The sequence below is a fragment of the Trachemys scripta genome, chromosome 14 (genome assembly GCF_013100865.1).
Source record: "Trachemys scripta elegans isolate TJP31775 chromosome 14, CAS_Tse_1.0, whole genome shotgun sequence".
NCBI classification, from domain to species: Eukaryota; Metazoa; Chordata; order Testudines; family Emydidae; genus Trachemys; species Trachemys scripta.
The window spans coordinates 16,331,809-16,354,737 of NC_048311.1; the positions used below are offsets into that span (position 1 = coordinate 16,331,809).

Here is a 22,929-nt window from a genome sequence, read left to right on the forward strand (position 1 = left end):
GAAAAGCTTTATTTTCTTCAAACATTAAGGGGAAAAAAATCAGTGTATCAGAGGCAGGGACCTTGAAGATCCAGAACCAAATGAAAACTAAGAGCACAGACGGACAGTGCTAATTATTGGCATAAAAATGTCCTTGTTATTTCTCGGAGTTGCCAGAACTTTCGCCCCTCTCTCACCTCATGACTTTGCTTCTGTTAATTCGAGGGGTCTGGGTATTAAAACCAAGAGAACTTTAAAGTATGAAAACTAATTAGCCAAGGGCAATAGCAAGAGTAACTAAGATTAGGTCCAAGCTACGTTGGCCAAATCTAAAAAGGCTGCAATAATTTTTGTTTGTGTGTTTTAAAAATGATAAATTGCAAAGACTGAAGGGATAGAAGGCTAAATCCCAGTTAACTAGCAATGAGAGAAAGATAATTTTAAAAAATCAGATGCATTCCATACTTCTAAACAGGGTTCTTTTACTAAGCCCTTACTGCATTGCCTGAATGTCATTTCTCCATTGATAGCCTGATCCAGACTTCTTCCTCCTTGTAACTTACTTATTTTATATTCTGCAGAGGGTTCTCAGCATGCCCTGCTCTTAAGGGATAGCATCCTAACACATATCGTTTTTTTGAGGCGGCATATAGTATTATATGTCTAGAAAATGGCAGAGCCATTAATTTAATCAGCAAGACTTCAGTTCTCTCTTTATGTTGTCATTGTGGAGTCCAGGCAAAGGAAAAACTTGCAACTTTTGAGGAATGGGTTTGGGGTGGGAGAGATCTTCTTCATCATGACAAAGTTGGAACAATTTCCATTCCATGATTCCATGCAGGGAAATAAGAGAAATGCAAAAATAACTTCAGTGGAGCTGGTATGGTGATTAAACACAAAATTCAGGAAGATCATAATGTGCCTATTGAACACCGGGATAGACAGTGATTCTGATTTCTTGCAATATTTGATGTTTTTTCATGAACTCGCAGCTCCTAGATTCATGTGATGACATGAGTGTATCAGAGTTTAACTTTTATTTTGTAAAGTAAGTGTCTAGCCTTCATGGCTGTGAAGAAAAGCTTGAAAAGATGAACTCTAAATGCCCAAAAGCCAGAAGGCAAATTAAAAAGATCCCCAAATGAATATTTTTGAAAAATCTCATGATTTTTGAAACTTGGGGTTGGCAGTACTGCAGACGGGACAAGGACTGACATTTTGAGACATGATTGCTGTTCAAGTCCTGTGATTATGTCATGCTATAGTAATGACTGAAATAGACCCTCCATTCTAAACTTTTGTTTTTATCTGCTTAGAAACAACATTTCCTTTAACCTGAAATGTGCCGTGCTTGTTCTCAACTCACAGTTGATTTTGTTTTTTAAATGGGTGGGGGAATGTGAGGAAGAACACTTTTGTATTTAGATTGTGGAACAAATATTTCAAGCTTTAAAAATGTGTCCAGATGCATTTTTTGTGATGGGATAACTCAGAAGCCAGATTCATTTTGGATTGTCAAATTTTACCTGTGCACAGGGCTGTCCGGGGGGGGGGAGGGAGGGGGAAGACAAGTGGGGCAATTTGCCCCTGGCCCCACAGGGGCCCCCATGAGAATATAGTATTCTATGGTATTGCAACTTTTTTTTAATGGAAGGGGCCCCCAAAATTGCTTTGCCCCAGGCCCCCTGAATCCTACATTGAAGCAAATTTGTACAGCAGCTGGGTTTTTTTCCATTGTAGAGCACTGAGGATTTTCTTTTTTCCTTTCTCTTTTTTGTGGTTTCTTATAGGGTTACCATATTTAAAAAAATAAAAAAAGAGGACACTCCACGGGCCCTGACCCCGTCCCTTCCCCGGCCCCGCCCCAACTCCGCCCCTTCCCCCCCTTCCCCAAAGTCCCCGCCCTACCTCCCCCTCCTCCCTCCCAGCCATGCGAAAAGGGCTGCCCGAGCGCTACCGGCTTCACGGTTTGCCAGGCAGCCTCCAGACCCTGCGCCCCCGCCCGGCGCTTCCCCAGCGCAGCTGGAGCCCAGGAGGGGAAGCACCCATCAGGGGGCACAGGGTCTGCAGGCTGCCCGGCAAACCATGAAGCCGGTAGTGCTCCGGCTTCGGGCAGCCACCTTGCCTCCGGACCCCAGCCGCTGGCCGGGCACTTCTCCTCCCCGGCTCCAGCTGCTCTGCTCCTCCTCTGACTCAGACTTCGGCTCTGTTTAAGAGCCAAGCTGCCCAAGCCAGCACTACCGGCTTCGGGCAGCCCCCTTGCCTCCGGACCCTGCGCCGCTGGAGCAGAGCAGCTGGAGCCCGGGAAGGGAAGTGCCCGGCCGGCGGCTCGGGGTCCGGAGGCACAGGGGCTGCCCGAAGCCAGTAGCGCTGGCTCGGGCAGCTTGGCTCTTAAACAGAGCCGAAGTCTGAGTCAGGGGAGGAGCAGAGCAGCCGCGGGAGAGGAAGTGCCCGGCCGGTATTTTTCCCGGACATGTTCGGCTTTTTGGCAGTTCCCCCCGGATGGGGGTTTGATTGCCGAAAAGCCGGACATGTCCAGGAAAAACCGGACGTATGGTAACCCTAGTTTCTTAAGAAGGAGAACATTCTTCTAGACCGTAGTTTCTTACTGTAGTAATCCTTAATGCTGGGTTAGTGGTGTCATTAAATGAGCTAGTCTTTTAATTAGACCCATAATGTGATGGATACCTGGAAGCTCCAGCTGAGAGTTGCAAACTGGCATGCTGCTTCTTTGAACCATGCTGCAAAGTCATTATTCAGGCCATTAACAGTGATCCTACCAGTGGACCTGCTGAAGGGAGAGTGGAAGAATAAACATTTCTCTTAGAGATTATATGGTTAATATTTTTATAATCCATTACAATCAGGCATATAAATTAGTTTCCTAGAGATAAACATATTAATTAATGGAGGTACAGTTGTGTCTGCTGATAATGGATGTCAGGTTAAACTTCCATGATGACCCCTACGGTGACTGCCTGGAGACTAGCATTTCATCATTGTCTGAAGAAGAAAATATAACAGAAATGAGGAAAGCGTCTGGGGGTAATTAAGGTATCAGATTCTCTCAAATGAAACCAGCTTGATTGGCGCGATGACACCTAGATGAAATTCTATCCTGAGGAGGAAGGATGTCATCAAATACACATACATCCCTAGCTTTAGTAAAGTAACTGAGTAGATTCTTTCGGTATTTAAAATGCTTTCTGACCTTCGACACTCTTGCACCCTTCCTGACATCACCTCTGCTGTCAGTAATTAAGGTTTAATCATGAACCTCATTCTTTTTTAAACAGGTTCTTGTTTCAGAGTATTATTCTTAGTAATCACTTATTTCTTTTCAGCATCAGGAGAGTTTACACTGCTGTGATCAGGTGCAGAATGCAAGCGGATGGTTCATTAAAATAAGAGCTCCCACTAAAGACCTTTTAGTCATTTTATCTGTTCACATCGAAGACTTACGGTTTGTCTACACAGGGATTTTGAACTGGTTCAAGTTGAGTTAATCTGCATCATGTATATGCTAGCATTTGAGAAGCAAGGCATCATAATGCATTAACTCAGCTATTATTGCAAACTCTTGTGTTCTCTTGCAAAATGGACTAAGTATGCTGAGAACGGAATTAGTTTGTTTTGTTGTTCGTATGCATGCAACAGTTGCATATCACTTTTTGCATGTCTCCAATGGCGCGTCCAATTCAATAAAACTTTATTTTTGATTTGCTATATTACTGTTTGTTGTCCAGCGATAAAAACAGTTTGAAATTCATCCATTTGAACTCAACACTGCATTGAAGCCAGAAATCTCTTCCATAAAGATGAAACAATTGATGGAGTTTAAAAAAATTACATTGGCAAGGTCCCATTTCCAACACCTATAGTCTGTACCACACACCTGATCCCAAACACCCCTTTTTTTTATAAATTCTGCACCCTGGTGTGGGGAGCAAATGATAGGCACATGAAAGATTGCTGCAAGGCGCCAGCTGTAAGTGCATCTTTCCACAGAAACTCAGGGCACTCCCAAGGCATCTCTAAAAAGAGGGAGCGAGGAAGTGGCCAGCATAATGGTTTGGTGATACACAGCAGCAGGGGTATGGTAAGAAGTATGGCAACGGGGGTAGATTGGGACAGAGACAGCGCGGGGGGGACAGTCCTGGGGTTGGGGCACCAAGATGCGGATGGGAAGAAGGAATCAGGGGAGAGGTAGTAGAGTGAAGAGGTCTTGCTGAGATGCTGAGAGGGCAGTTTTCATTTCTAGGTGACCCATTAGACTGTCAGCCTTCCTTTGGTGATTAAAATGTGAAGTACGAACTGCTGATATTTTGAGCAGCCAACTGCGGTGGTAGAAAAAGACAGACAGGGAGGGAGTCGGTTGAATCTAAAAAAGCATGTGTATGCTTAGTGATAAATGGACAGCTTAATTACTTCTGTACTTAAAAACTATAATTTAAAAAAGTTTTAAATCCATGTGCTTGTACATTTAAAGTAAAAACGTATGCATGAAAGTAATAATAATTTAGAGAATTACAGGCCAGCTATGAAGGAGTTCAGCAGGTCAATCACCGATTTTACTAATAAAGATCTAGTAATTTCTGGGTCTAGAAAATGAATTCAGAACAATAATTGTAACTAATAATTATTCAGTATTTATGGTAATTGTAGTCTTCTCTGGGCATTAATTTCTCCAGCGTGTGACAGATTTTTCAACTATCTCTGAGGGGGAAGAGAGCAAGAGATGTCCCTGCCACAATTGCTCTGATGATGAGGCATTAACATTGGGCATCTGGCCAGGATGAATTGCCTGCTTTTCTGTGTTCTGTTTTTTCAATTACTAAGCTATAGTCAGTCCCGTTAGTGTGTGCAACTCTGATGTTCGCAAGACCAAGATTAGGCAACGTTTTCCAAAACACCTCAAGCTCAAAGTGACTGTGATAAATTCAGATCCTATTCTTGCATCAGTCTTTCTGTGAGAAATCAGACTTGCATAGGTGAGCAGCATAGCATTTCCTTACACTGGTGAAGCAACTTGTTGCTTTGTTGTATTATGTCAGGCTAATCAGGATTTAGTGTACCATGAGAGTTAACCTAGTATTGCCAGATGTTTATTGGTTTGTGTCCTATTTCTTTTTTCATGTTTGCCATTATATTATGCTCCAAAAGGCAGAGCCAGCCTATGATTCTACAAAAGGAATTCATGTTTCCTATTTCTAGAATATGGCGAGTGTGTGTTTTAATTGTGTGGCTTTCATCTTAATAAAAATGAAGAGTCAGTGGCCCGGGATATTGCTAGATGCAAAGTGCTGCTCAAGTTTCTCTTCCATGCAAACTTAACCAATGAATCTCAGTTTTGTCCTGTAGCATGCCTGCTAGTATGAGCCTTTCTTAGGCACACTGCCAATTGTACCAAATTGTCACAAAAGCCACCACATAATTTGACCCAAAGACAAATATTCACTGTGCATCATCAAACTCCTTTTCATTCGTTGTATAAACTAGCATTTCACCCTAGGGACCAAATTGTGCTTTGGCCTGATTGTGTAACACCACTGACTTCACTAAGTCTTTGCTGTAAGTAAGGATGGAGGTTACCCCCAGCTCTCTGCCAGTGCCCTTGTTCTCTCTTCTCCTGCACCTTAGCCTGCAAATTAGTAGAACACCTACAAGTCTCTTCTAGCATCCAGAGACAGTTATTAAACTTGGCCCATGCCTGAGCTGAATTCAGATTAGCAGTATAAAATAAGAAATGAGAGCTGGGAAGTCTATAGGGAGTGCATCCCACCTACTCTGCAGCTGGTTGTAGAATGCTACATTGCTATGAGAAGACACCTCAGGGGCTCTTGCTTTCAAGTCAAAGTGTCAAAGAAATTCCAGAAAAGCTGTTGCAAGGAGTCTGACTGGCACATCTATAGGGTCCAGTACTGCATCTACAGAGCTTGGGCTCTGTGCCATATTGCCTGTACATAGAACCACACGTGTTCTATGGTTCTGCAGTCCTGGAATTCATCCATTGCCAGAGAATCTCAGCAGTCATTTAAAAAAATAAGTTTCCAGTCCTTATGACTGTGAAAGCAACCTTGAAAATCTAAAGAGAGCATAGTCTAGTACAGCAATAGAGCCTGCCTGAGTTTGCAGACAGCCTGAAAGTATGGACCTGAGAAGTATGGCTTCCACCATTCATCGCAGTCAAGGCCCTTGTGAATACTACAGTTCCAGGGTACTCTCATAAAACAATCCCTATTTCATGTAATATGGATGTATTTAATAAAAGTCTCCTTGTGTTACAGCAAATATTTTGATCCAATTGTTTCCCTCAGGATACAATGTTTCTTGACATTTTATATGAGAATGAATTTGCAATTCATCTTAAACCGATGACAAGGATAATAACCAAATAATTTTGTTCCATTTCTCAGCCTTCTCTCTTAGTATTACTCAGCATCTGAGACATAATTTGTCTTCCTTTCCTGAGTAACAGCTTTAGGCCAGTAAATATGAGACAGTCAAACCTGTCAGTGCACAGGGGGGAAAATGCCTGATTTGGTCTGGAACCCTTAAGAAACCGTTCCTGCTTCCCCTTGCTTTGGAAGAGAAGTAAGTTACTTCATCTTCCTGTGGAGCAGCTTAAGTCTCCCCTGTGTGCCCACTCAGCTACTCTAGCCAGTGAGTAGAGGGGACAGAACAGAGCTCCTACCACTCCCCTGTTCCTCTCTACCCCCTTTCCCACTCATTTGCTTGCAGGGTGGAGTGTTGAGTGAGTAGCCCCTGTTATTCCTCATGGCTAGTCACAATCTGAAAAAAGCCAAGCAGCATGGCAAGGGGGGAGCATTTATTCCCTTTACTTTCCTGTGTAGTTCAGAAAAGTAACCCAAAGTCGGCAGTCCATCCTAGTGCTTACAGTTAAAATGGAGAGTGTTTACAAAATGCAGTCGGAGACCTAGAGGATAATGCTAGCTCAGATAGCTTTTTACAGGCAAACTATAGAAGCTTGTGATTACCTGCAGTTTAGGGTGTAATGATTTTTAGCTACTGAGTTAAAGGATTCATGCTGCCCTTACACATGCTAATATTAAAGACATTACCCAGTTCACGTACTTATGTTTCATGATGGAGCATTCTATTGTTTCAATAATATATTTGTTATGCTCCCAGAGCCTTTTGTTTTTGTATTTTCTACTATTTATATTATAACTTTGTTGCTTTATTTATTTTTCCAGTCCGAATAAGAGGATGAGAAGGATGTTATAATACTAAACATATATATTGCTGATTTACATCTTCAAAGTACTGTACCAATATTTATCAATTAATCCTCTCAGCTGCCCTGTTAGGAGGTGTCAATAAGTATTATCCTCATTTTATAGATTGGGAAATATATACAGATTAAGAGCTTTGCTCAAGGTTACACAGCAGATCAGTGGCATAGCTGGGACTGGCATTCAAATGTTCCCCTTTCTCCATCCACTAGATTACACTGCCTCTCAAATTGAGGTTAAGATAGTAATGTTAATACTGAAAATGGTTCATCTTCTGAGGATGAACCAGATAGGAATGAAGATTATTCTAACATGATTTGTATTTGCAGATGTGATACTTACCTATCCGTCAGCATCTTCTAGCGGTGGTTACCTCCTCTGAATATGGCCAAAGAGATTAAAACTAATTCTCTTTCAGTTTCATCCCCAGCAAAGAGCAACTGTTGTCAGCCTAGTAGAAACTGGGAAAACAAATGTGGTGTTTTGCAAAAGCTTGCAACGTGTACCAGTATTTGTCTGTTGTTTCCACTCCCAATGCAGTTTGAGTGATTGTTCTAACATAGCAGCTGCTACTGTATGTACTGGAGTCTTGTTCACTTTTGTAGTCTGTTCAGTGTCACTGACTGGAATTCCAGTGGTTTCTTGATCAGAATTAAGATCAAATGGAATTCACAGCACTGAATCTTGTGTCTAATGCTCAGACTTATAAACAAGAGACTCCTGTGAATCAGAGCAAGAATCTGCTCCTTAAGAACAGGAAAGAAAGTGGGGGAAGGAAAGTTTTCTAAATGATAAAGCTCCTATCTCCTCCCCCTACCCATTATTTTTCTGTTTTTCTTAACAACACAAGCTTCCCTTAGGCTGATAGCATTTAATGAGCCTGTCATGACAAAGCACAGCTTTTATAGATATTTGGGATTGATCTTGTTGGCAGTTTCTCACCATAGACAAGTGGCTTATGTGGAGAGGATAGGTTTTTATTGTGACAGTTTTCCCCCCACACAATTTCTGTTTTCTGTTTACAGCAGTTTTGTAACAGCAGAGCAGGTGTCACTGGGGTACACAGAGACAGAAATAGAGTGAGAAGCACCCACAAGGCTCCTTCATACTGTCAAGGAGATTCGGGTGTTGACTCTGTCCACCCTCCACCCCCTGGAGCAGAGCTTGTCGTTTATTTTCTGAACCCCAAGGGAGGGGGTTCAGCCTTATTTTAAATACATTTTTGGCCAGGAAAAAAATATGCTGCTTAGCTGAGGTCTTGTCATGCCAAGTTCCAGACCTGTGCACATTTGTCAAAGCTGATTCCCCACTCCGGCACTTTGCAAAGACACTAAAAGGTGGGGGCCCCGCAAAGATTCTACAAATTAATACTGGCCACTCCAGGCTTGTATTAAACTCCCAAGATTACAGCTTTTCTCTGACCTTGGAGTGGTAGATGCTGCCACCACCCAAGTGCAAAACCCCTTTGAGAATCCAGGAAGGCGCACTTGGGAATTCCTTCCTGTGGGGTACCCTCAAGCCCTTTCACCACCACCCCCCTTCCGGGGAAGAGCTGAGAAAGAAAGAACGGAAAAAAAAGGAAATCAGCTGTTGCACCAGCTAATTAAACATGTGCACAAACCTCTTAAGACACAAAAATCCAATTCTGTTCTTAAAAAGGGAAATTTTATTAATAAAAAAAAAGAAGAAAATACATCTGGGAGTGTAGGCTTTTGCTAGATTTAAAAAAAAACCTACAAGGATTAAGCATCAAGAATAGCTCTCTTGAGGTCCAGCTTAACGGTAACAAGCAAAACAAAAGCACCTTGGGTTAGCACAGAGGAATCCACGGGCTATAAAGAAATAAAAGGGATAAACCTAATTGCGTCTTCCTAGACATTTCCTCATCTACTTGCATATCTGGGGGTTTAGATGAGTAGTTTCTAGGTATGATACTAACAATTTTTCATATGTGGCCCAAGCATCTCACAGCATAACTGCTCCCTGTCTGCCTCTCCTCGAGATAGGGTGACCAGACGTCCCGATAAAATCGGGACTCTCCCGATTTTTGAGGAGTTTGTCCCGCGTCCCGACTTTTTTTTTTTTTTTTTTTTAACACTCACCCGTCCAGGAATTCGGCGGAGGGTCCTTCAGTCGCTGACAGTCTTCAGCGGCAATTCAGCGGCAGGTCCTTCAGTCACTGACGGTCTTCGGCGGCATTTCGGCAGCGGGTGCTTCTGTCAAGGTTTATTACCCGCCGCCAAAGACAGTCAGCGACGGAAGGACCCACCGCCGAAGACCCGGATGGGTGAGTGTAACAATCAAAAAGGCACCCCCTCCTGCCCCTGCGCGGCGCTCCCAATATTTTCCACTTAGCATCTGGTCACCCTACCATGAGAACAACAACAGACAGACAAAAGGGGAGTCTTGTTTCAATTTTAAAAAGTTCTGGCCTTCCCTTTGGCTCTTTTGGCCAGGTGCCTACTCACTTCCTTTTATCTATACGTCGCAGTGAGACTGTTTAACCCTTTTCAGGTAGAGCAATTAGAGAACAGCTTCTAAGAGGGATTTTATAGCTACTGCCTGACTGGGTGTCCATAAAAGAGAGCTACCTCCCACTTCATGTATCACAACATTTCTGTGGTTTCAGAAACCCATGGAAAGACTGATTATTGCTAACGCCATCACAGTCATTGTAGGTCTCTCAGGCAGGACCGCAGATGAGGTTTGTTCCCAGGACCCATGTTCCTTTAGAACAGCGATTCTCAACCTGTGGGCTGGATGGTCATTCAGAAGGCTCTTGTTGGGTCACAAGACTACACCCCACACCCTCCTAATCAGTGTTTCATATGCTCAACGGGGAGGAAAGGAGAGAACAAGGGGAGAGGGATCTTTTCATCCCCTCACAGAGTATCTGGAGGGGACGGTTAAGTTCTCCCTGTGTATGTACACTGACTGGTAGTTGGGGAAGTAGGTGGGGTGCCATGCCTTCCAGGAAACATTGGAGCTCAGTGGGAACTGGCGCAAAGGATTTTGAAGTGGGAGTTGTGGGTGAAAAACAGACAGCATTTGGGATGATAGGAGGGAAGGTTTAGGGCCTGGAGTCCCTATGAGGAAATTGTTGTTTTAAGTGCATTTAAAATGTGAAAGTGCCTTTTGCTTGTAGCAAGGAGCCCTGTCTGTCCAAGTACTAGGAGTGCCATGCTGTCACACTGATCTCTGCAATTTGTGCACTACAGGGAGGACAGACCTATACGAAGGAGGGGAGAAGTAGAAGCTGGAGAGAGTGGCCCATGGTTTTCTATTATATTTTGAGTCTAGAAATTCTCTTGCACGGTCGGGCCACTGGGTATGAATTGTATATTAAAGACTCCTAAAACTAAGCAAGTACTGAGTTGTCCAGGTGTTGCAGTGACAGGGAAAATACTAATGACTGAATTGTGGATGTTCTGGATGAAATTTTATTCTTCAGACAGCAGGTTAGCTCTTCTGATAAGAAAAAGGATGATTCATGCTACCTTTGTATTTTTGCTGCTGACCTGGTGGGCAGTTCAGCTTGCTGGGGAATCCATGGGAAACGGTCTCCTTTTTGCAGATGCAAAACCTCAGCTGGCCATTTTGGGGGGGGAGGGGTCGTGAGGTTTGGTGGGTACTTTGCAGCATCCTTACACTGCAACTCCTTATTCTGCAACATCAGAACTGACCGTTCTTGTAGGACTATATGCCTGGGTGTCAAATTCCAGATTCAGGGAAGCGTATATCCCAGGCTGCAGCCTCCCTTGGCCCCAGGCTGAGACCAACTTCTCCCTGAAAACGCCTCAGAAAAAGTGGTTGGAGGAAAAATGTCTGCTCGTTCTTTAAGGCTCACTGGGATAACATAATTTTCCTTCTTTATTTTAAGATAATACATCTTATTTTATTTTTAAACCTCCTGGTCATGGATTGTATGGAGGATCCTGTGTTGCCATTTTAACAGCAAGTGCTCATAAATCAAATTGACATTTATGTGCTGAGAAATAACAATCAAGTCTTCTTTAATGAAGCAGAAAAGTGTGCTTGAAAAGAAATCTGTTAAGACGGAGGGAGGGGAAACATCCATCAAAGGCAGTTCACAATTCAGAGAATGAAAGAAAAGTACAAAGGAAATAATAACAGAAACTCAGGAGGTCAGTGTAAAGTTGTGAGACAAAAGTCACTCTTGGCAGGGAAATGCCAGGATATATAATAAGCAAGTTTCATATGGAATGAATGGCTATTCTTAGCTCACCTACTCTTTTCCATGTGTAACACATCACTAGTTTGTGTTTCTGCGTGGATGCTCAAAATAGAGTCTAGCAGCCCCAGGCGTTTTCACAGTCTGCATGACTTCTAAGTAGAAAGGTTATATTGTGAACATATCCCCTCCCAATCACAGCATCCATGTGGCAACTATAGCAGTTGACTATGTGAGAAAGTAATGTTAATTATATATATATATATATATATATATATATTTAACTGCCTTTAACAAAATCTAGCAGCTGGAAACAGAGCCAAGAGCATGGGACCAGCCAGCTCTCTGTGGATTGTGGTTCACAGCTTGTGAATTGCTGGTGTAACATCTTGGACCAAAAGTTGATTCGTATCTAGGACAAATGACAAACCTGACAATGTAGGAAGAGCCTAAGTCTGACCTCACTCCCTTTTTTTTGGAAGCTGTTTTCTAAGTCATCTTTTGTTTTCTTGTAATAGTGAAACTTGTAACAGCTCCTGAATGTTGTGGATTAAAGCTAGAGTCTGGCTCAGAGAAGGTTCTTGTTTCAATAAGGAAGTCTAAAGCCTGTACAGCATGTGCGCACAGAGAAGTAAATTGTAGTTCTACCTGAAAATCTCTCTGGTTAGGCAACTTTTGCAGCAGTTCTGGGTGAGCTCTCATAATGCAAGCACCTGGTGCTGCACAGAAAATTCAAACTCTAGGTGGGTCTTCCAGCTGTTCCCAAGGAAGCAGGATGTTTTCACACAATACATCGTTTTTGCCTTCGGTCACTGTTCTAAGCAGGACCATAAGTGATCTGCCTTCATGCATGTCTCATTATGCCCTTGTTCCATCTAATAGTTGAAATAACTATGAACCGTTGGACTTCTCAAAGTCTCTGTTACTGTGGTGCTTCATTTTCATTGATGTCTTTTCCCAGGATTCTCTGGATAATGTTGATACAGTCGCTTCCTCAAATGTTTTATCTGCTGGGAGTGGAATTAAGCATTCTCTGGAGACTGCTCTCCCTTTGTGCATTTTTAGCCTTTTAAGAATAAAGAACTACTGCATTGTGGTGGGGGTGCAGACCACCGGATGCTACTTCCAAATTCTCTGACTCTGGGCGCATGGTGACTGTGCATGTGTAACCCTCAGTGGAATCCAATAGGGACCATCACTCGAAGAAGGAGTTTGAAGTACTAGAAAGCAGTTAGTAGTTTTAAAGTGAATTTTTTTCTTAATAAACCCCTAGTGCTAATGAGAGATGGATGCATAAATTCCCCTGCATCAAGATGAAAATATTCCCATTAATAGTATAATTCCTGTCCTGACATTCATCACACACAACTTTTAGGGAGGTTGCAAATTGTCTTATGAACTCCTGGAATGGTACGAATTAGAGTCTGTTACGCGCTTTGCTGCAGTGTAGTATTAGCTAGAAAATTCCCAGGTACGTTTCTCACTTTAGGTTTAATTCTGTGAGCCACAGAAGAATCCTTTAAATGGCAGATAAGGCTATATACAGTATCAAACTGTACAGTGGCTATGATTCAAGCATCAAGATGTGATATTTATAACTGACAAACACCTGTGATTTGTTTTTCCCTGAAAACTACTGCATAAGAAACTTTGCCACAGTCTGGCTGGGTATGTTTTTTAAAAGTACAATTGAAGCTTATTGTAACTAAGTGGCCTCAATGCTAGTGATGTCTTATAGTTTGCTTATTGTATTTTGAATACTGCTTTGCTGCATAATGAAAGGATTGCAGCTGGGCATATTGATGTGATAAACAGTGGATTGGTTGGCTGAAGATCAAATTAATTCAAATAGCTAGAGACCATTGATAGGGATTTTTAAACAAAAGCACTTAATTTGCCTGCAGTTTTGTTTGTATTTGGCTAACATCTCATGCCACTTACCTGACCACAGCTTGCTTGCTTGGATAATCTCTGTGGCTTGTGCTATTGCTTAAAGCAGATGAAGAATATAGCCCTGATCCTCTGATCCAGATGAGCTGGGCTTCCTCTAACTCAGGATGCAGGAGGTGTCAAAGATCAATTTATATTACTGAGAGTTACACCTGGCAAGGGACATAAAAGGCAATAAGAAGAGGTTCTTCAAATAGAAGCAGGAGAAAGATGAAGGGAAGTGTAGGTCCTTTACTTAGCGGGGAAGAAGAACTAATAACTGATGACCTCAAGAAAGCTGAGGTGCTTAATGCCTGTTTTGCTTCAATCTTCACTAAAAAGGTTAATGATGACCAAATACTCAACACAATTAATATTGACAACCAGGGAAGGAATACAAGCCAAAATAGGGAAAGAACAGGTTAAAGAATATTTAGATAAGTTAAATGTATTCAAGTCATCAGGGTCTGATTAAATTCATCCTAGGGTAGTTGAGGAACTAGCTGAAGGAATCTCAGAGCCATTACCAACTAACTTTGAGAACTCCTGGAGGATGGGAGAAGTCCCAGAAAACTGGAGAAGGGCAAATGTAGTACTTACCTTTAAAAATGGGAACAAGGAGTACCTGAGGAATTATAGACTGGTCAGCCTAAATTCAATACCTGAAAGATACTGGAGCAAATTCTTAAACAATCAGTTTATAAGCACCTGGAGGATAATAGGGTTGTAAGGAATAGTCAGCATGGATTTGTCAAAAACAAATCATGCTAAACCAACTTTAATTTCCTTCTTTGATAGGATTATTGACCTAATGGGTGGGGGGAATCAGTATATATAATATACCTTGATTTTGGTAAGGTTTGACACAGTTCTACATGACATTCTCATAAGCAAACTAGGGAAATGTGGTCTAGATGAAATTTCTATAAGGTGGGTGCACAACTCATTTAAAGACCATACTCAAAATGTAGTTATCAATGGTTTGCTGTCCAATAGGGTGGGCGACTCTAGAAGGGTCCCACAGGGGTCAGTTCTGGGTCCAGTACTATTCAATATTTTCTTTAATGACTTGCATAATGGAATAGAAAGTATGCTTATGAAATTTTGCAGATGACACCAAGTTGTGAGGGGTTGCAAGCACTTTGGAGGACAAATTTTAAAATTCAAAATGACCTTGACAAATTGGAGAATTGGTCTGAATTCAGCAAAATGAAATTCAATACAAACAAGTTCCAAGTACTTCACTTAGGAAAGAAAAATCCAATACACAACTACAAAATGGAGATAACTGGCTAGGTGGCAGTACTGCTGAAAAGGATCGGAGGGTTATAGTGGACCACAGACTGAATATGAGTCATCTATGTGATGCAACTGCAAAAAAGGCTAATATGATTTTAGGGTGTATTAACAGGAGTGTTGTATGTAACACACGAGGTAATTGTCCTTCTCTTCTCGGCCCAGTGAGGCCCCAGCTGGACACACCACAATTTAGGAAAGATGTAGACAAATTGGAAAGAGTCCGGAGGAGAGCCACAAAAATGATAAAAGGTTTAGATAACCTGATCTCTGAGGAAAGGCTGAAAAAACTGGGCATGTTTAGTCTTGAGAAAAGAAGATTAAGGGATGACCTGCTAAGTCTTCCAATATGTTAAGGGCTGTTACACAGAGGACCGTGATCAATTATTTTTCATGTCCACTGAAGGTAGGACAAGAAGTAATGGACTTAATCTGCAGCAAGGGAGATTTAGGTTAGATATTAAAAAAAAAAAAAAAACTTTCTAACTCTAAGGCTCTGGAACAGATTTCCAAGGGAGGCTGTGGAATCCCCATCAACAGAGGTGTTTGAGAACAGGTTGGACAAAAATCTGTCAGGGCTGGTCTAGGTTTACTTGGCCCTGCAACAGTGCTGCGGGCTGGACTTGATGACTTCTCATGGTCCCGTCCAGCCCTACATTTCTATGATTACTTTTGTGTTTCACCAGGCCTGGGGCCAGCTTAGCTGTTGGCAAAATTTAGAGCAGCTCCCTGGGCCTTCTAAGAAGAATTAGGGCAACTGGGGATGGATGGAGCATAGATGCTCCAGCCGTGCCCCCTACTGCCAAGAGCAGAAGGAGGGAGGCTGTGCCAGCTGTCCATCACCCAAGGATTCTCAGCTGGCGGAGAACCAATCTATGGCTCTCTTGTTTCCAGAACAGCACAGAGAGCCAGTTCCCTTGCTTGCACCTTCTGCTACTCTGCTTCTTGGGGATTCCACATACGCTCTGCAGCTTCCATCCCTGCCCTTCAGCTGCTTCCACTCTACGCTTTCTCCAGCCTGCCCTTCCTTCACACCCTTAGTCTCCACTATCCTTCCCATCTCTTTGCTGCCTTCCCCCTCCACAGCCAGGCTTCTGTTTCTGCCATTTCGTGTGTTATCTGCAGCCTTTCTGCCCTCAAACGTCCCCACTCCCTCTTCCACGCCCTTAAAAACCCCTTAATGCACCTGATAAATTACACTGTATCTATTTAGTGTTACTGTAAAAGCCATTTGTTCTAGATGTGTCTGAAATTTATTTGCACCAAAATTGCTTCCCAGGCGAGGAAAAAGGACAGACTCTGTTTCCCCAGTGCAGGAATTGTGAATTCTTCAGCCACTCAGCACCTACAAGTATCTTCTTCCTTTGGTGTTTAATAGGGATTTGATGCACAGTAGCAATAAAAGTCATTTTACATAAAAGCTGGAATTAAACTGTTACAGCTGTAAAAGAAGAAAATTAAAATCACATCCTGGATAGTTCAAAGAATCAACTTTAGTTAACTGGCTTAAACAATGAATTGAAACATCACTACCTTGATTTGCTCATTGTCTTTTTAATAAGAGTTTGAACAAAAATGCTTGAAAGTCAGTTTAAATGAACAATGGCAAAGCTAGTGATCACAAATGGGTTATTTAGAGAACCAGGTACATGGATAGAGCATAAAGAGAAAACGAGATAAATAAATACACTCAGGGCAAACAAGCTTTGAATTAAGTCCTTGAGAAGATGTCAGCATGTTCATTTTGATGCTCAAAGGATAGTAATACATTGCTATTATGTGGAGTGCCTTTCATTCAGAAGAACAGGACACCAAGGATCATTATAAACTGTGCATGTAAATTAATATACTATATATAGCTTTACCCACCATTGACATGCAGCCACAGGCAGGGCAGAATGCAGCATATGATTTTGCGATGCTATTCAGCGGTCTGGAACAGAGGTAACCAAATAAGTGATTTCAGTTCGGTGGCCAAAACAGCAAATCTGGAAACACATTCTGCTTGTTTCAAGCCTAAACTGATTTTTTGGGGGAGAGAGGCAGGGGGGAGTGTTTCTTGCTGAAACAAAAAACAACAAGTAGTTGTTCAGGTCAAATGAAACATTTCAGAAATGTCAGTTTGAAACAATGTTGAAATTGTTCATTTTGACATTTCCCATATTTTTGTTTTCATTTCTTTTATTTTTTTTGTTAACAATATTCACATTTGACACAAATTCACAAATAGGTTTGGTGCTCCAAGAAATAAAATTTTCAGCAAAAGTACTATTTGCTGAAATGTTTTTGTTTAGCTCTTAGAACAGGTTCCCTATGTAAATTTGGACAGCAACTGAATCCACAGGGGCAAGATTTGCTGTCAGCCTCAACAAAGCAAACAGCAGGGATTAGTTTGCCAATCGAAGCTGCAGGACTTGTCATTTTATTGAGTTCTGACTAATGAATGCCACTTAGAGCATCTAAATGCACTTCCTACACCAGCAGTGACAAAGCTTTTGGACCTTTTTAGTTAGCATTTCTTCTCTCTCCCACCATAATTAGCTGTTTGTGCCCAGTTCTGGATTACAGATTGCATAATTGGAACAATTTACCTCAGTGTGGTGCAAACTGCAGTAGTGAAATAGTAAGGCAGCCAAATGACTCCAGTGGCTTAGTGGTGAGCATCTCATAGATAAATATATTGCATGCAGGAGTCAGATTCTCAGTATGGGAGTTCCCCAAGATGAATTTATAACAAATCTCAGACTACTGTGATCAGTGGAAAAATTGCCTGAGTAGGAAAACATAGGATTCGGATAAGACAGATGTGCAAAGAAAAATACTACATGCTGCGTCAGCTTGAGTTAGGGCTTGTCTACACTACCATGGTAAATCGATCTAATTTACGCAACTTCAGTTACATGATTAACATAACTGAAGTCGTCGTAGTTAGATCCACTTACCGCGGTGGCTACATCTCCCGTCGACTTCCCTTACACTTCTCAGGGAGGTGGACACAAATCAATGGGAGAGTGCTCTCCCATCGATTTAGCGTGTCTTCACCAGACCCGCTCACTCGACACTTGCTGCATTGATTGCAGCAGTGTCAATCTATTGGTAAGTGTAGACATGCCTTTAGTTACTTAACAAGCAAAATCAGTACTTGGTCCTTCTAGTGAAGGCAGGGGGCTGGACTCGATGACCTTTCAAGGTCCCTTCCAGTTCTAGGAGATAGGATATCTCCATTAAAAACAAACAAACTCCTGTTAAATAAATAAATTCCTATGTTGTTCATTGGCAATTTGGAGCAGTGAAAGATTGTGCAAGTGTTAGTGTTCCCTTCTTCTTGATGCTTCACTTTGAGCATTTCACCTTATTTTGATAGCAGTCTAAGTCTATGTAAGCAGGTCATTCATCAGATTTTAAACTGGATAGTCCTCTTTTTGGGTGGTTTGTCCCCTAGCCGGTACTGAGACAAAAACGGACATGCCACTTTGAAAAGTGTGCCTCTCTGCCCCTCAGTGTGTGAGGTCATGTGGGCAGGCCAGCACACTCTTCAAAATGGTGATCACTATGTGGCGTGACCTCATACGCATCCTACGTGCGAGGTCACAGCAGTGGGGGTTAGCCCATGCCATTCCTGGAAGTACCAGAATGTTCGGTATTCTGGGAATGCATGAATGGCCATACTAAGTCTATGGTACTTTAAAAAACACGCTGAAACCCTCTGGAACGCTCCTACTGGAAAAGTCATCGGTGGTAAAGCACTTACCTACAGGACTAGAGCCATTTGCTCATCATGAAGCAACCCACCAAACCCATTCATTTGTGGAATTGCTTTCTTTCTAAGGAAAGAGCAATTGGAACTGCATTGGGATATAGAACTTTCTGATCTAGCTGAAAAATGAATGTTCTGACAGTGCACAAAGCGATTGCAAATACCTGAACAGTGGCTTGTGCCCTTTCACAGCTGCTTATAAAGTCTATTTTGGCTTTTTCCAGGTTGGGAAATTACCTTATGAGATGGATTTGTGATGTTTGATAGTGAGAAATTTTGGTAAGTTACTGGCTTTTTTAAGAGCCTCCGTTGCAAGCCAGTGATAGCATTTGAGAACTTAGATAATCAGCAGTGAGAAAAAGAATCAAGCTAAAAACTTCTGCTTTTCACTGTCTTTTATAGTTATATGACTTTAGTCCTTGTAAAAACACCCAACAAATGAGAGCTAGGTTCTTGCAATTAGGTGCAGCCCATAGTGGGAAATATGGAGCCACTTGCCCTAGTGGAGCAATGAGAGATAAACTGCCTCAGGAAGGCAGTTACTTACCCCATTTTGTGGAGTGCAACTTACTTATACCCACCATGTGTGGCAGGTGAAGTTTGCTGGCCTGTGCTTGAGGGATGGAGCCATGACATACACACTCTATCCCCTTAGGGCACCATGTGGAACAATCCCAGTTTGCCCCGAAGATGCAGACACTGTAATACTGTCTGGCCCTGATGAGCCAAGCACTTTTCCAAAGGAGGTTGCTCATGCTCTTCCCCTTTCCTCCCCATGCACCCCGGTGTAAGGGCCATACTGAATCAGGTTCATAGTGATGTATGAAACTCTGGATCTGTTTTTACGGGGAGAAAAGGGTGATGTCGTCTGCAACCTGTACAGTCCTGAGGCTACCCCACCCATGAGACATGTCAGTGGATGGGACTCTGAGACAAGTCAATCCATGCTGTTCCTAAGTTATCTACAGGGTTTTCAGTTGAATGGGGAAATAATTTTTCTTTCTTCTTTGGAGGACTTTTTGCTACCTTTGCAGCACTCCCTGCTCCTTTGGTCCATAGAATTAGAGACCAGCATGAAAAATCAAACCTGAGTCCCATTCCTGGCAGTTCAGTACACAAGTGCTATATCTTTATCAGGGCAAATTAGAAGTGGCTTCATACTTTCCTTGGCCTCTACTCACTCTTTATCAAGCTCTAGGGCTCAGCTGAACCCCGTGTCTTCATCATTTTAGCAGAAAGGATTGATGCACCTTTTAATCAGCTTAGTAAACTGTCTCCGTGTAGCCCACAGTTGTAATACCATTTGTCTTCCTGGTGATAAAGTCCTGAGTTTTCAGATAACTAGAGAGCAATTAAGCCTAAAGAAATAGCAGCTGGGCCAAGACACAGCAACATCACACAGAGAGCCACTAGTCAACGGTGTGGTATAGGCCCTGTCACCAATCTCCTACTTTTTGTCTCTTACAGGTCGGGTTTCCTTTTTCACCTCTGGGTCGGAGAACCTTCATCGAGTGGAAAAGGTTCGCTGGGGCACTCGTTATGCCATTACCATCTCCTTCACTTGCAATCCCGACCACGGCATTGAGGATCCAGTCTTAACGTAATCCGTCCTGGGAGAGAATGTGAGGTCGAATGGAATGATAGGAGAAGCCCTGTGAGGGGAGAAAATGGAGATAATTTCCTATGTAAATTCCCAATCAATTAAAATTTCCCTACCTGTATTTAATATAATGTAACATCATTTTCACACATCTTCCTCCATAAGTGTTGCAAACAGTGCCTTAAGGACCATATTTAATTCAACATTCTGTTAAAAAAGGGTTTTGTTTTTTTATTCATCCAATTGAGGAAACAAGACCTTTTTTATTTTAGGTTACTTTGCTTTGAGGAATGCAGAGAAAACATATTGAACCAAGTTCTGCTGGGCCCTATGCCATTGTTAGCTGGTGTAATAGACCAGAATTTGGCCCTTTAAATCTTGTCATCTCCATCCTGTCACAACACCTAAGATAGAACAAGAAGGACATTATCCTCCTGTTGGCCAGCCTTTGTTCTTCTTGCAACCGATTCTCTTAGTCATGGGCATTATTTGCAAACACACACGTGGTTTTGTCTACTGGAACTTACTTGAACTGTTCTTTAGATTACTACAGGTATTTAAAGCTAAACATGGGGGGCAGGGAAGGTGAGGAGTGTTTAGTATCAAATAAAATTAGGGAACTAAATTGTCTGTTTGGTGAATCAATAGCCTAGGGCTTCAAAAGAGCAATCTCAGTAGTGCAACAGGGATGGCCAAAGTGCTAACAGGATGTGTCATATTGGTCTTGGCTCTGATCAGGAAGAAGCATTTGATGTACTTGGCTCTGGGGTAGTTCTTTTTTTCCCAGCTGAATCTCCATAGTGACCATGAAGGTAGTTGCACTCAGCTGTTTGTGTGAATTGTTTTGTTTGAGCATTTTAAATGTTTAATTCTTTAAATATAATTAAAGGAAATTTCAAAATGAAAAATAGTTTAAACTTCCAAAATGTTTAGATTTTTTAAATTTGAAACAAAACATTTTGATTTTTTTCTTCAGATTTTTTTTTTTTAGGATAGTCCACCCAAGACAATTCTGTGACATTAATAAATTCACAAAATGTTTTGAGACCCCAAAGCTGCATTTTTCACTGAACATGTTGGCCAAAAGTTTTGTTCAGCTCTATTTTTATTGGCTTTAATTAGCAATAAAGCACTTCAGACATTTGATATTTGGTTGAAGGGCGCTCTGATTTTGTTGTCATGCTTCACAACACTCAACTGCAGTCATGGAACAGCTCTTAACTTTCTGGCTCAAATAATGAATCAAGTTGTTCAGAAGTTTCTGAACAATTTGCTTTGGCCTAGTGTAAAGATTTTCCCTTAACCATGGATGCTCATCTATGGTATGTCTACTGGAATAATGTATTTCAAGGACTTCAGAAAACCGTGGGTTGTGCCATAAATATAGAACTAGTAGCAAAACAAATGACTAATCTTGTCAATTACTTTGCTTTATTGTGGTAATTAAGGGATTTGCAGATTAGCATTTTGATCATTTAATTGTAGGAGAAACAAGAAGTTTCCTTAGATACTGAGTTCTGATGAAAGTCTTCTATTGACAGTATAGCGTGAATTTGTGTCACCTCTGTAGAAGTCTGTTGTAATTGGCTTATAGGAAACTGCGTTGTGATTGCCTGCATTTCACATGCCTTTTTCCCTTTTTTTCTTTTTTAATCCACTTATGACATTAGATATATTTAAATATTGGAGGATTCAACTGCAGCTCAGTAATAAAAGGTGGCTTTTCTCATTGGTTCCATTGGTAGAGTTATCAGCTGACATGCCTGCAAGGCGAGTCTGCAATGAGTTTTTCAGTTATCAGCACACCAAGACAGACTCTTTCCATGTGAAAGAGGAAAACTTGTCATAGTGGCTGGATCTAAAGAAATAAAAATATTAAAGTTAGTTGGATAGCATGTCTAAAGGCCTGATCGAAAACCGGTTGATGTCCATGGAAAGGCTCCTAGTGACTTCAGGGACCTTTAGATCAGGCCTTAATTGTACACATATGCAAGAACAGGATTAACAGCAGCAGATTCCTTGGGTTAGTTTTGTTATTAAAGCTATCGTGTCATTTCAACTTAATTCTTCAGGTTTTTTAGTGAGTTACAAAAGAATCTTCACTGCAATTTGCCACCTTAAAGTGTTTATTGGTTATTTCTGTGTTTCACACAGGCTGAATTGTTTTGAAAATAGCACATCTTTCAGAACCATCTTCTAAAAAGCACTTGTTTTAATGCACCAGAGATTAACATAAATTTGTTATACAGTTGCGGGGGAGGAATCTTAAGCAGTTCCCCGTTCAGGTTTTTCATACTTCAAAGACTGCCTACAGGACACTTTGCATCTCCTTCATACTGTGAATTCTGACTGACATTAAAACATATCTAAGAACAAGTTGTGTATGTGTTTACATTTATAATGAGATTTCAACCTTAATATTGATGTTCTCAGCAAGATGATCAAGTCTGTCAAATACCAGTCTACTTACGTGCTGTAGTTTGAAAGAGAATCAATATATTTTAAAAAGAAGAAAGAGGCATAGTGACTTAAACCTCTCTTTTAGAGTTCCAGTACCAATCAAGATTGTTTATACTGAAGCTCTTACATTTTGTCTACTAAAAGTAATATCCATAGAGAAGAAATTAGAACTGGAAATGCAGTCTAAGCTAGAAGATTCTGATTACTGCCTCTAGGTACGAAAAATAAAAGAATAACCAGAGAAAGGTTTCAATGTATAGACCCATAGACTGTAAGGCCAGGAGGGACCATCATGATCATCTAGTCTGACCTCCTGCACATCACAGGCCACAGAACCTCACCTCTCACCCCAGGTCTGTAATAGACCCCTAACCTCTGGCTGAGTTACTGACATCCTCAAATCATGAGTTAAAGATTCTAAAATTTTCTCTTGTTCAAACTAGCAAGCAACCTGTGCCCC

The 22,929-nt window shown here is 41.6% G+C and overlaps 1 protein-coding gene across 8 annotated transcripts in view; it reads left to right on the forward strand.

Annotated features, from left to right (window-relative positions):
- Positions 1–22,385, forward strand: part of OGFOD3 (2-oxoglutarate and iron dependent oxygenase domain containing 3) — a 96,060-nt gene extending 73,675 nt beyond the window's left edge. For 6 of the 8 annotated variants that reach the window (XM_034789378.1, XM_034789371.1, XM_034789377.1 and 3 more), the window contains one exon: positions 19,877–22,385. In XM_034789378.1, the coding sequence (XP_034645269.1) occupies positions 19,877–20,013 (137 nt within the window). In that variant the 3' untranslated portion in view covers positions 20,014–22,385. Of the gene's footprint in view, positions 1–3,323; positions 3,653–19,876 lie in introns of those variants that run through there. The other 2 variants (XM_034789374.1, XM_034789376.1) reach the window with 2 other exon arrangements.
- The last annotated feature ends 544 nt before the right edge of the window (positions 22,386–22,929 follow it).